Source organism: Podarcis tiliguerta, assembly GCF_965153285.1.
Source record: "Podarcis tiliguerta genome assembly, chromosome: 1".
In the NCBI taxonomy this organism is placed as follows: domain Eukaryota; kingdom Metazoa; phylum Chordata; class Lepidosauria; order Squamata; family Lacertidae; genus Podarcis; species Podarcis tiliguerta.
The window spans coordinates 6,283,718-6,297,297 of NC_139534.1; the positions used below are offsets into that span (position 1 = coordinate 6,283,718).

The window sequence follows — 13,580 nt, forward strand, 5'->3', positions numbered from 1 at the left end:
AGCCCCTCCGAGCCAAAGGCAGAAAGCCCAGCCAGCAGCCAAACAAAGCCTCAAGCGGTGGTTCCCACAGCGCAGCAACCCGGCAAAGGGGATGCAGCAAGGAAAACCACCATCACCTCTGCGCTGGGAAGCGCTGAGCAAAGGCGAGTTCCCAGGCAACGCGGCCGATTTGATCGGCACAAGGCATGCAAGCTCCACCCCCAGTCATTCCTTAGACTCCTTATTGGGTGAGCAACGCAGCCAAGCAACACAGTTGGAGCCTCCCTCCTCCCTGGCCGGCAGGGAGGGAGGGAGAGGAGCTGCTTCCTTTGAAACCCGGGAAATTTAAGGGACATCATCAATAAGGAACAGCAGCGGGAAACGGCGCTGGGATAAGGGAGTTTCCCGCCAAATAAGGGATGGTTGACAGCTATGTCCAGGATGCAAGTCCAGATTGTAGCCTAAAAGCAAATGGCAGGTCAGGGCCAACATAACCCAAGCTACAAATATCCTGCAATCAGATATTAATAGACCTGCAGCACAGTCCTGCCAAAACAGACCACAGCGAGCCTCAAGCAAGCGGGAAGAGAGGCCATTCAAAAAAATTGTAGCGATGTCTGCTGGCGATGCAACACTGGAAAAGGTACTATGATACAAATATGGTGGAATTGTTTAAACATCAAACAATTTTGGGAAACAGTATATAACGAAATGAAAAAAATGTTCAGATATTCATTTAGGAAAACACCAGAAGGTTTTTTATTGGGAATAGTACCAGGAAGCCTAAAGGAAGAAGACAAGACCTTATATTTATACGCAACAGTAGCTGCAAGGCTATTGATTGCGAAAAATTGGAAAAGTGGTACTGTACCAACAAAGATAGAGTGGCTTGCCAAATTATTGGAGTACTACAATATATCCAAAACAATGGGAGAAATTGGAAGGATCTCAAAAGAGAAGGCAGACAGGGACTGGAAGGTGTTTAAAAGATACTTGCAAAACTATACTGAAAAATCAGAACTCCTATTAGAATAAACAAGTTTCGTTTCAAATATTGGAATACTAAATAAGATGGATAACAATGTGTGATAGAAATAGAAGCATGAAATTAGGTTAAAGGTGTGTGGTAAAAAGTAATAGAAGTGGAAAGAAATTGCAATTGAGTAGATTGGAAGTCTAACACAAAGGGTGAGGGGTGGTGGATGGTGATGGGAATTATCTGTGGGATTGAGTGTAGGTATGTTGTAGGTATGTTGTATGTATGTAGGTATGTTGTATGAAATGTATGTTTGTATGTGTATTAATGTTGAATTATTTTAACAATAAAATTTATTTATTTATTTTAAAAAGAGGCCATTCAAGCTGACCCAGCCTGTTTCCATAACAAGGACACCTTGCCCTTGTTGGTATTGCTACTGACCACAGCAGGGCAGAGATCAGCAGATGAAGCTTTTGCTGGTCATGGTGGTGCAGTGAACGAGGAGAAATCTCTTCCTGTTTTCCCCACCACCACCCGTGTAACTTCTAGAGCAATGATTTAAAATAAACCTTGTCTCAAGTTCCCTTTAAGAAACAACACCAAAAAGGGAGAAAAGTAAGGATTTCAATGAGTCTTCCCTCATCAGGACCCTGGGATGGTGGGATGTCACCCCCACCCCCCCACCCCCCACCACTGAAGAATCCCCCACCAGTAAGAATCATGGGAAGATGCAGAAATTGCATGGCTCCCTATCTCTTCTTTGTACTGGTTGTTCACATCACCCCCTGAACTACTGCCATCAATTATGGATAGACAGAGGCTATTTTCAATGTTCACTAAAAATAAATACATATGAATAATCCTACCCCAATCGCTACTAAAACTGGAGCTTGGTAAATCCATTTTATGTCTCCAGCACTGAGTTCCCAGCACCTGCGAAATCAAGAACATTTCTACATCAATCAACAGAGCAGGAATAAGTGGCCAAACAGTATATTCTTTCCATAGTTGTGTAAGGCTCTATTAATTATGGAGGGTGCACAGAATAAGCATGTCAGGCTTTTTACAAAATCGGCTTTAAGATTCTTCACTATTAACAAACAAATGCAGATTTTGGGGAGCAGTAACAAATGAGTATCACGCAGGGTGGAAATTGCCACTCTCATTACAATTCAAGGCAACCCATTCAAGAGCTAAAGATTATGAAGATGAGGCCCAGTTCTTGGAAACAGCAAAATAATGATGTAAATGGGCCCCCACTCCGACTATGCTACTTCAGGGTAGGGGAGGGCATAAATAAACCACTTGAATTATAAAGCAATAAAGCCCAGTAACATGCTGCTCACACCATCTTTTTTGTGAGAACTAGGCTTAATCATAGTCTTCTGAGCCTAAATGCCACATTCAATTTATTGGGTTGGGTTTTTTATTTTTATATTTCAAACATTTATGTCCTGCCTTTCAATGACCGGTCAGCATTCCCAGGACAGCTCATTAAATAGTTTGTTCTTTGTTTTGTAATACAAAAAAAGACAAACAAAACAGCAGCTTAAAATAATTTCAAAGTTTGGCAGGATAATTTCAAAGGTTGTCAGTGTTTACAAGCCTTTAAAATAAAGAGGTATTTGCCTTGTCCTGAAGTCCTAGCAAAGAAGGCAGCAGGCCTAGAAACAAGGTTCAGGAGTTTGGCAACCAAGAAGCAGATGCAAACATCACAGGCTTGTAGAGCAAAACCCAAGGTGGAAAAGGTTTCCGGGCTGGTCCGTCCTTCACAAAGATGTCCTCAAATAAACTGAGGCCTGCTCCCTGCGAGGGATCTCTTCCAAAAGCAAGCTTTTACTTCCAACTTAATTTTTCCTGGGATCATGTCTTCAAAGCAGTACCCTAGCAAAAAGAAACACCCCCATTTCTCAGTTACGAGACTGCTTTGAAGATCTGCCCCTAGGACAGAAATGGGGAGCCTGAAACCCTAGATGTTATCAGACTACAATTCCCACAATCCCTGGCCACTGGACATGCTGTTTGGGGAAGATGGGAGGTGGAGTCCAATATCTGAATAGCTACTGTTATGTACTGAAGTTCTCACCCTGGGCCAGCAGGGGGATACTGTAAATAGTTTTCACTCAGGTCCACATATGCAAATAAAGGATTGAAAGTGACGTTCAGTGATTGGATAGTTACAGAAAATGGTTACTGTTGCGTTCTAGTGGAACTCTATATAAGCAGGCTGGCTGAACCCTTCAGTTCAGTTCTGTTCTGGCCTGTGAAAAAACAAGAGCTGTTTGAAGAATCGCTGTGTCGTCTGATAGGTTCACCCACAACTTAACAACTACAGGCTCCCCATTCCAGATTTCCAGCACAGCACAGGAGCGAAGAGCATACAATAGGGTCTCATATTGACAGGAAACGAATCCCCGACTCAAAAATTCATTTCTGTGAAAAATGTGAAAAATGCTAAAAGAAAGTTCTCTTTTAAAATCATTTGCTGCAAAACCCCTGGGTGACTTCCAGCCATTGTGGCAAACGTGACTGTCATATACAGAGGAGCAGCATCGGTTGGCTGGCCCAGGGATCTCACTGGATCGGTATCCCATTGAAATGCTGGCATTCTCCAAGTGCTTAGTGGAGCTGAAAAGAGGCATTTTGCAGCTGAAACAGAACTTTTGTTTTAACCCCATCCAACACCTGTAGCAAAAGGCTGAACAAATAGAACTGGGCTTTTTTTAGGGATGGTGTGGGTGTTTGAGAGTGCTCAGAAAGGTGAGGCTCCTTGCTTACTGAATCATTAAAATAGCCCCAATCCAAGATGGGCAAGCCTCTTTGAGCACATTCTTACTCACATTGTAGCTTGCACCCACCTCCAGTGTTTGCAAATGGAGATTACGAGGCTAGAAAGCGCTTACAGTTCCAGGCTGCAAATGGCAGCCAGCGCCACACATTAAGGTCCAATAATGGCATACTAGAACCAGCCCTGTAAAATCAAACACAGAGGCAAAAGACTGAAACCTGCTCTCTTGCCAAGCTCTGGCAATCGCCATAGCAAATTAAAGTTTTCGCCTGTGGTTGAAACTGCCCAAGGAAGGAGCAAATTTAATGATCTGGAGGTGGGTGTTCCAAAGGGTAGGTGCCACAGCAGAGAAGGCCCTGACGACCTTCTCTAAAGACTAACCACAAATAAATGGAGAAGAAGCTTTATGAGATATGGAAGATGTTGGCTGGTTAGGGCTTTAAAGCTAAGAGCCAGGACTTCGAACTAGGTCTGGAAGCTAATGGATTATGAATCCAGACATATAAATACTAGAGCAATATACAGTGGTACCTTGGTTCTCAAACAACTTGGAACCCAAATACTGCAAACCTGGAAGAAAGTGTTCCAGTTTGCGAACTTTCTTCAGAAGCCAAATGTGCTCTGTTTTGAGTGTTACATTTCCGTTTTGAGTGTTACGCTTCTGATTTGAGTGCCACACTTCCATTTTGAGTGTTACGCTGAGGTCTGTCTGTTTTTGCTATTTATTTTGCGTTTTTGTTTTTGCAGCTGGTTTTGTTTTGTTTTTGTGACTGTGTGAAACCCAGTTCAGCTACTGATTGATTGTGTGACTGCAGTACATTGTTTATTGCTTTCATTTCATGGATCAATGGTCTCATGAGATAGTAAAATTCATGTAAAATTGCTGTTTTAGGGGTTGATTTTAAAAGTCTGGAACAGATTACCATACTTTTCGCTCTATAGGACGCACCCGACCATAGGACACACCTTGTTTCAGAGAACAAGGAAAAAAAATTCTCCCCCTCTCTGCTCAGCGCCCCTTCAGCAAAGCGGCAGGAGAAACGGAGCCCCTTCCATTTCTCCTCCCACTTGGCTGAAGGGGCGCTGCGCAGCTCTCCCTCTCTGCTGAAGCCAGGAGAGTCTTGCTCTCCCGGCTTAAGCAAAAGGAACCCGAAGCCTTTGGAGAGCAGCGCGAGGTCCCGCTGTGCTCCAAAGGCTTCAGGGATAGCTGCCTGAAGCCTTCCCTCCTTCTGCGCTTTGGAGGCTTCGCATTGCTATCGCTGAAGCCAAGGAGCCTGCATTCGCTCCATAGGACGCACACACATTTCCCCTTAATTTTTGGAGGGGAAAAAGTGCGTCCTATAGAGCGAAAAATACGGTAATCAATTTTGCATTACTTTCTATGGGAAAGCACGCCTTGGTTTTGGAATGGACTTCCAGAACACATTAAGTTTGAGAACCAAGGTACCACTGTAGTTTCTCTTACATATACCAGCTGTGCCCTAGAAGAACAACTTCTGTGTGATCATGCCCTTCTCGTTCACAGAAGGAGAGAGACCAAATACAGCAGGCCTGCAACCCGCCTGCACTGACTGAATTTTGTGCCCGCTGGCTTGTGGTAGCTGAACATTTCAGAGCAATTTAAAAGCCTGAAACATTTCTTTTTAAGCAAACAGCATTTAGTTTAAACCTCAACAGGTGAAAGAGGCGAAAGATTTATTTGATCTGAAGAGAAACCAGAGAGGGGTTGGTTCACAGCAAGGAAATGCAACACTTTCTTCACATAATGAAGAAGAAATTGAGGACACATCACATCCACTAGCTAGTAATTGCTCATTAGGGGTGAGTTGTCTGATTAATAATTTTGTATAAGGTTAAGCTTTTCTAGCATAGTTCTGTCTCCAGAGGGATCTTTGGAGCACTGTAACAGCGAGAAGAACTATTATTACTGCTAAAAGAGTACTTTTGCTCATAATGTATTCTTGTATTCTTATAGTTTCCTTCCCCAGGATGCATTGATACTCTGCAAGAAAACATTTAACAGGGGCATGATCCAATGCCGAAGGTGAAGAGGGAAGGTGCTGCCCTGGGCAGACAGTGTGCACATTGCTCACCCCCCACTTGCCACCCCCAACCAAGCTTTACTTATTGGGGAACATAGGCACCATCCCTGGGGGTCCCTGGAGGCCTTGGCACTCACAAAATTTCCTTTTTTTAAAAAATAAAATAATATTTATTGGGAATTTAAAGTTACAAAAGAAAAGAAAGAAAAAGAAAAACAGCAAACAAACAGAATTAACAATACAGATCAATAAAAAATAAGAAAAAGGGAAAAAAAGAATAAAAAAGATAACACAATACACCGACATCAAAATTAATAGCAAAAAAGAATAAATTTAAAAACAAATCCAATAGTTCCACATTCTTATCTTCTTTAACTTATTTCCTTGACCTCCTCACACCTCCCTCTTTTGTATTCTAATTATTAAATTTTCTCAGCTAATCCTTTCCATCTTTCACTATATTCTGTCCTTTAATTATCTTAATTTGTTTTAACCATATCTCACCCTAAAAAGAAAAAACCTTAACATTCACAAAGTTATTTATACATAACTCCTTATAACATTTCTACTAAAGCCTAGTAGTTTCATTCCAAGATTCTCCTAACAATCATTAATCTTACAATACTTCTCTAAGATTTTTTTTTCAAAAAAAATTCTGCCAAACTTCATCCACCATCTCTTCATCCTGGTCCCGAGTTCTGTCAGTCCTTTCTGTCTGTCCCATCTAGTCCATCAACCAGGTGATCTTATGTCCGAGGCTCTTAACTCATTTCCATGTCCCTTCTGGAGATCTTCTTCATAATTGTACCTCCACTTTACTTTATCTTCTGTTGGTCTTATTCTTAATTTTGTGATTAGGCACTCACAAAATTTCCACTGCGGGTGCCCGGTGGGTGGGCAGGCAGCCCAAGGCCCCTGCATCACAGGGAAAGGGAGGGTGAGGGTGCCCCGCCCCGTTCCTGGAAGCTGGTGCCTGGGCACACATCTGGAGGATTTGGGGAGGGGGGAGTAAGTGACGCCCACCAGGCTGGCTGCCCATCAGCACCCATCTAGCTGTCCAGATGTCAGCCACCGGAGCTGCAGCCACAACACACACTCAATGAGCACCCACAATGTTGGGCAGAACCCTGGCGCTCCTGCTGGGGACAAACAGCTGCAACTTCCAGGTTCTGGTACAACCTCACAACAGTCTTCGCGGGCGCACAGATTGGGAGATCCCAGTGGGAGCAGTGGGGTAAGGGCACGCCCGCAGAAGCACCCTTGGATTCTGCCACCTGAGGCAACTGCCTAATGGAACACAACTGGGCAACTGGAACAGCTACGCAGCGTTCTTGGGAAGGGGTCCTGGTGTTCTGGGACTCACAGCTGCTCTCTTGTGAGCACCCGGTCTTAGCATAGTAAATGTTATGTACTGAAGTTCTCACCCTAGGCCAGCAGGGGGATACTGTAGATAGTTATGCAAATGAAGGATCGAAAGTGCCATTCAGTGATTGGATAGTTTGTATGCAAATGAAGGATCAAAAGTGACGTTCAGTGATTGGATAGTTTTAGAAAGCTGTTACAGTAACGAGGTACTGAAGCTCTATATAAGCAGGCTGACTGAGCCCTTCAGTTCAGTTCTGTTCTGGCCTCCGAATAAAGAAGAGCTGTTTGAAGAATCGCTGTGTTATCTGATATGTTCACCCACCACTTAACAGTAAAGCAGCCCAGATACCTCCTCACCTCCTCATAATGTTTATTAAGTTCTTTAATCTGTAATTAGTAGAAATATTTCTACTAATAACAGATTAAAGAACATAATGAACACGTCTGAAAGGAGCAGCCCTCATACAGATATCCTGTCTCGTCGCAAGACAGAGCAGAAAGAAAAAGTACAATAATACCAGAGATGGAAGTCACACAGAGAGGCTTCCTTTCTCACAGAACAGAAAGTAAACAAGAGGATCCGATGATCCTTGCAATGGGAGGAGTGAAATGCTAACACTGTCTCGGTCTGCCTTGTGGCAACAGGTATCTGCAATGGGATAGTCAGGGGATTTCCATTTTCTATCTACTTGGGCACATACCACCCACTGTCAGCAGCTGACATCCCTGGGCACTGCCAGGGCCCCAAAGTCCCAAAGCCCATCGTTGATGCCTGCCCTGGCACCTCCTGGTAAATGCTAGCTGGTGCTCTGAGCAACATAGGGCTGCTGGGTGCAGTCCTATCGCACTATGCTTCTCAGTGCTGTCCCAGACTTCTCCAGGGCTTTTGGATCCATGGAAAGCCCCAAACAGCCAGAGATCATGTGCCAATGCCACATCCCACACAGGAGGCGGTAGGCCCCTCGCTCAGCTTTCGCCCCATTCTCTTTCGGCAACTCCTCTTTCTCCACCTCCTCACCGTTTCACTTTAGTAAGCGATCGGGTAAATTTCCAGCAGTGGGAAATAAATGGAGAGGAGGAATGGCTACCGTGTGCAAATTAGTTAATGGGTGCTTTAAAGGAAAAGGAAAAGAGGGGATTTATATCAGCTGCTTGTTAGCCGCTGCTGGAGCTCAGGAAGCGGGAAAGGAGACAAAAAACACCTTTCTGAGTGCCGAGAACAGTTAATGGCTGGCCGATTTAAATCCCCTCTCTTTTTCATTTTCTTTTTTGATAAACCACCAGCTAATTTGCACACAATGTTCATTAAGTGTAGCATATGGGCGAGCCTGCTCTTTCAACTCAAAAATCACTGCAATGGAATATATGGAGCAGGAGAAGTAGAACTGGGTGGGTGGGTTATTTGGTGCAGGGAAAAGCGGGGGGGGGGGGGTGTACTACAGCCCTAAACTCAGATTATTCCTCCACCACCACCACCCTTTCAAAGTGATGTATGGAAGTGAGAACTGGACCATAAAGAAGGCTGATCGCCGAAGAATTGATGCTTTTGAATTCTGGTGCTGGAGGAGACTCTTGAGAATCCCATGGACTACAAGAAGATCAAACTGATCCATTCTGAAGGAAATCAGCCCTGAGTGCTCACTGGAAGGACAGATCCTGAAGCTGAGACTGCAATACATTTGGCTACCTCATGAGAAGAGAAGACTCCCTGGAAAAGACCCTGATGTTGGGAAAGATGGAGGGCACAAGGAGATGGAGGGCACTAGGGCACAAGAAGAAGGGGACGACAGAGGACGAGATGGTTGGATAGTGTTCTCGAAGCTGCCAACATGAGTTTGACCAAACTGCGGGAGGCAGTGGAAGACAGGAGTGCCTGGCGTGCTCTGGTCCATGGGGTCACGAAGAGTTGGACACGACTAAACAACTAAACAACAACAACAAAATGTGTGCACAGCAGTCATTTCCCTTAAAAAATAACCTTAATTACAAAAAGGGGTGGTGGAGGGGGTGGAAATCATTCTCCCCTGAGGTTAGGAAGGCCCACAGAAGGAAAACTAGTAGGAGCAATCAGAGCAATTGTGACTTTTTAATGTTAACTGGTGACAAAGTGAGAACAAGCAAACTGAGCAGGAATCTATCTATTTAAACATACAAGGGGGCTTATGCCCATTGTTTGCATCCCTGGCCAGTGTGTGAAGGGGCTCTCTGCACGTACTTCAATAATACGCATGATGGCTGAGAGCACAGGGGTGTGTTACTGCAGCACAAAGCAGCAGGCGACAAGGCTGCCTTCTCTTCAGGCTGGGCTCAACTCTTGATTCCGACCTGCCATCCTAAGGCCTTTCCCCTCTAGTTGGAGGACCGGAGGCAAGGAACAAAACTGCTGGCACATTTGCAAAGCTAAGCAGGGTCTGGTGTGGTTTCACATTGGATGGGAGACTGTGTGCTGAGATTTCCTGCATTGCAGGGGGTTAGACTAGATGGCCCACAGGGTCCCTTCCAACTCTACCATTCTGTGGTTCAATGATTCTAAGCTATTTGTCCTCAGAAACCTCAGCTGCTGATAGATAAGAGCATCTGTCTGTAGCCTGCAGCTCACTCTAGAAGGCTGTCCAAGCAAGGAGCCTGGCCTGTGAAAAAGAATTAATTATCCTTATGACCAGTTATCTTGCTCTCTTTTTAAAGAGAGAAATAAAAAGTTTTTCCTTCTCAAAGCAATCCAGTCTAGCAAGTGCCAATTTTTTATATCAGCAGGACTTCTGGCTGATCATACATTATAGAAAGATCCTTAGGGAGCTTTCTATAATTTTCTCCAGATATTTGCTAATTTATTATCTCTGTGAGGCAAATCTGAGAGAGAGAAGGAATGGACTTGGACACATTACAGCCCTAATGAAGCACTGTTAGGCACCATTGATTTAAGTGGCAGAGGTTTAAGTATGGGATCCTTAAATTTCGTATTTTAATCAGTGGTCTCATGGCCTTCCAGCAAATGATGCAACAGCCTTTCTGACTCTAAGTAGCTCCGGGTGTGATCAGTCCTAGACAGGAGCATGCTCAAGGTACAGAATCTTGAGTCACACAGCAGAGAAAAAGAGGGATATAAATGAAGTAAGGTGGAATTTCATATTGCTTAACTCTGGCAGGATTGCACCTTTGATAGCCATCTCGCTGAATATAATGGCAAACAAAAAACTGCCTCAAAGCCCCACCTTTGTGCCTCCTGATCCAGGTAGAATGATATGATTGCCCTCTTTTAGTGTGGTCTTCAGCTGGATCAGGAGCCACAAGTTTCCCCCACATGTCAAGCGGGTGGTGGTGGCGATAAATAAGAAAACCGAGTGTCAGCAATAAGCGGTTGGTGAGGAGAAGTGGGGAGCAAGGGGTGTGTGACTGGGATAATTTCCCCCAGTATAAAACATTGCCAGCATGCTTAAGGGCTCTACGCTTCCACTCGCCCCAGGCCTAGAAAGCAGGGGTGTGAGGGGTTTTGCCTTTGCCCCGCTGCTTTCCCCGGGAAAGTCCACTCTTTGGTGCTAAATCGGAACAAACAGCAATCCATGGAAACCTCGCCAAAGAGCAGTTTTACCGAGGGGGAAAGCAGCCAGGGAAGAGGAAGTTTGGATAAGCCCCCAGTCGAGGCAACTCAAGCCAAGTGCATTCAGAAAGCACCACTGCTCAAAGATCTGTCTGAGGGGTTGGAAAGAAACAAATCTGCAATAAGTGAAATATATCTCACCGCTCCAAATGAGATAAACATATTGCTGTGACATTTAAATAGGTAAAGGTAAAGGTACCCCTGCCCATTCGGGCCAGTCTTACCAAACTCTAGGGTTGTGCACTCATCTCACTCTATAGGCCAGGAGCCAGCGCTGTCCGCAGACACTTCCGGGTCACGTGGCCAGCGTGACAAGCTGCATCTGGCGAGCCAGCGCAGCACACGGAACGCCGTTTACCTTCCCGCTAGTAAGCGGTCCCTATTTATCTACTTGCACCCAGAGGTGCTTTCGAACTGCTAGGTTGGCAGGCGCTGGGACCGAACGACGGGAGCGCACCCCGCCGCGGGGATTCGAACCGCCGACCATGTGATCGGCAAGTCCTAGGCACTGAGGCTTTAACCCACAGCGCCACCCGCGTCCCGGTGCTCCAGATAAATAGGGTGCTCCAGATGCAAAAGAGGAGAGGGCTTTTGCAACCTTAACAGAAGAGGGAATTTCAGCCTCTGTGTCTTGAAAGGCAAGCTAAGCCTGCCTGAAGTTCTCTTCGACACAACAATCAAAGGTGAAGGAGCCCCTTCCCCTTTCAATGTTCAGAACAGAACAGGGGAAGAATTAAATTTTAAAAACCGGGCTACAGTTTTCAAAAACCCAGATTGAAAAAAACATTTAATAAAATTACTATAAATTTGTTTTATAGTGCCATTGTTCTACGTAGCTACCTGCAATCTGGTTTTTGAAGGGATCAGAATTAACAAAAAAGTTATAGCAATTACGTAGTTGTCAGCAGTTTGAAAGCACGTCAAATTGCAAGTAGATAAATAGGTACCGCTACGGCGGGAAGGTAAACAGCGTTTCTGTGTGCTGCTCTGGTTCGCCAGAAGCAACTTAGTCATGCTGGCCACATGACCTGGAAGCTGTATGCCAGCTCCCTTGGCCAATAAAGCAAGATGAGCGCCGCAACCCCAGAGTCGTCCGCGACTGGACCTAATGGTCAGGGGTCCCTTTACCCTTTACCAAATGATTCCAGGGTAGTTCACACTGATACATGAGCCAACATCAAATATGGACAGTTTAAAATAGAAAGGTAAAGGTAAAGGTACCCCTGCCCGTACGGGCCACTCGTGCCCAACTCTAGGGTTGTGTGCTCATCTCACTTAAGAGGCCGGGAGCCAGCACTGTCCGCAGACACTTCTGGGTCACGTGGCCAGCGTGATGAAGCTGCTCTGGCGAACCAGCACCAGCGCAGCACACGGAAATGCCATTTACCTTTCCGCTATAAAGCGGTCCCTATTTATCTACTTGCACTTTGACGTGCTTTCGAACTGCTAGGTGGGCAGGAGCTGGGACTGAAAGATGGGAGCTCACCCCGCCGCAGGGATTCGAACCGCTGACCATATGATCGGCAAGTCCTAGGCACTGAGGTTTTACCCACAGCGCCACCCGCGTCCCTTACAATAGAACATATATGTAATAATAATAATTTTGACATTTAAATGCCACTTATCTAGTCAGTGGGTTGCCCAAGCCACTCTTGTAAACCACTTCAATAGTTTTTTTTCTCTCACACACTCTTTTACAATCAAGCAGTGAATAACTTGCACGAAATAAATAACATTACAAAATACTTGCCTGTTTAAAACTTTTTTAAATGGAGGCTATGTGGGATGCCTGGTCTAAACAGGGACCTTGAGCACATTTTCCATTAACCGTCTCAGACGGGTGCATTGCAGATATATTTTCTTCAAACCACTACCTTCAGTTCTGTGTCAGTGTATACTCAAAATATATGCAGAACTTGAATGGCAGTGTGCCAGTCATCCATCAATTAAAAAAAAGGAAAGCTCAAGTAAACTCTCTTGACAGTGTTCCCTTACCTTGCATCTGCCACGGTTGCTCGGACCACTCCCCAGGCCACGACGAAAACAGCCGGAAACCCTACAAATATGAAAAATTCATTGCCAACTGTTAGAACAGATTTCCCCTGAGGAACAAAAGAATAATTTATAATGCCTTTCTGCTCACTCAGAGGATATTAACCGAAGCGTTTAGAAAGAGCAGGCACAAAAAAACCCAGACAGTGCCTTTTTCCCATGAACAAAGCAGAATGTCTGAAAGGTCACTATCCACAGCAAGCAAAAAAACCTTCAATTTGTGCTGATGACAAATTGCAGCTAGCCTGAAGCTCACCTGCTTCCCATCCCATCTCCTCTTCCACTAAGTTCACATTTCAGTTAGCGGTAACCAGTTTATATCATCATGCGAACCCTAAACTATGGTCGGTTTTAACTAGGGTTTATTTAAAGAAGCCAGCCTCCTGACACCTGCTCTAGTGCAGATGAATGATTCGGATTAAAGTACACTACTTTATACTATCTGAATTAGATCTATAAAATCAGTTTTGGCCTTATACAACCCACTTAAGATATTTTGGGTATTCTGATCAATGCACTTTGGAGTACCAAAAAATTCCAGATTACGTGATGCTAAGAATTAATGAACTGTGAGAGGGCTATTGAGGTTTCATACAGAGGTTTTTTTTGGGGGGGAGCCTATGTTTTATCTACAAAACATAAAAATACATGAAAAGTGTGTATATCAAACCGATGGTAAAAAACAAAAACAAAACACATCCAAGAAATATGGCAATAAAAACCCATACATATCAGATTTAAAAAATGCTATAAAATTATTACTTTAAAAGAAGAGAT

At 44.5% G+C, this 13,580-nt stretch overlaps 1 protein-coding gene across 3 annotated transcripts in view; it reads right to left on the minus strand.

Moving 5' to 3' along the window:
• Positions 1-13,580, minus strand: part of PTH2R (parathyroid hormone 2 receptor) — a 58,647-nt gene that overhangs the window by 24,401 nt on the left and 20,666 nt on the right. For all 3 annotated transcript variants that reach the window (XM_083401895.1, XM_083401894.1, XM_083401893.1), the window contains 2 exons: positions 12,747-12,807; positions 1,825-1,891 (listed from right to left, as the gene is read on the minus strand). In XM_083401895.1, the coding sequence (XP_083258021.1) occupies positions 1,825-1,891; positions 12,747-12,807 (128 nt within the window). The remainder of the gene's footprint in view (positions 1-1,824; positions 1,892-12,746; positions 12,808-13,580) is intronic.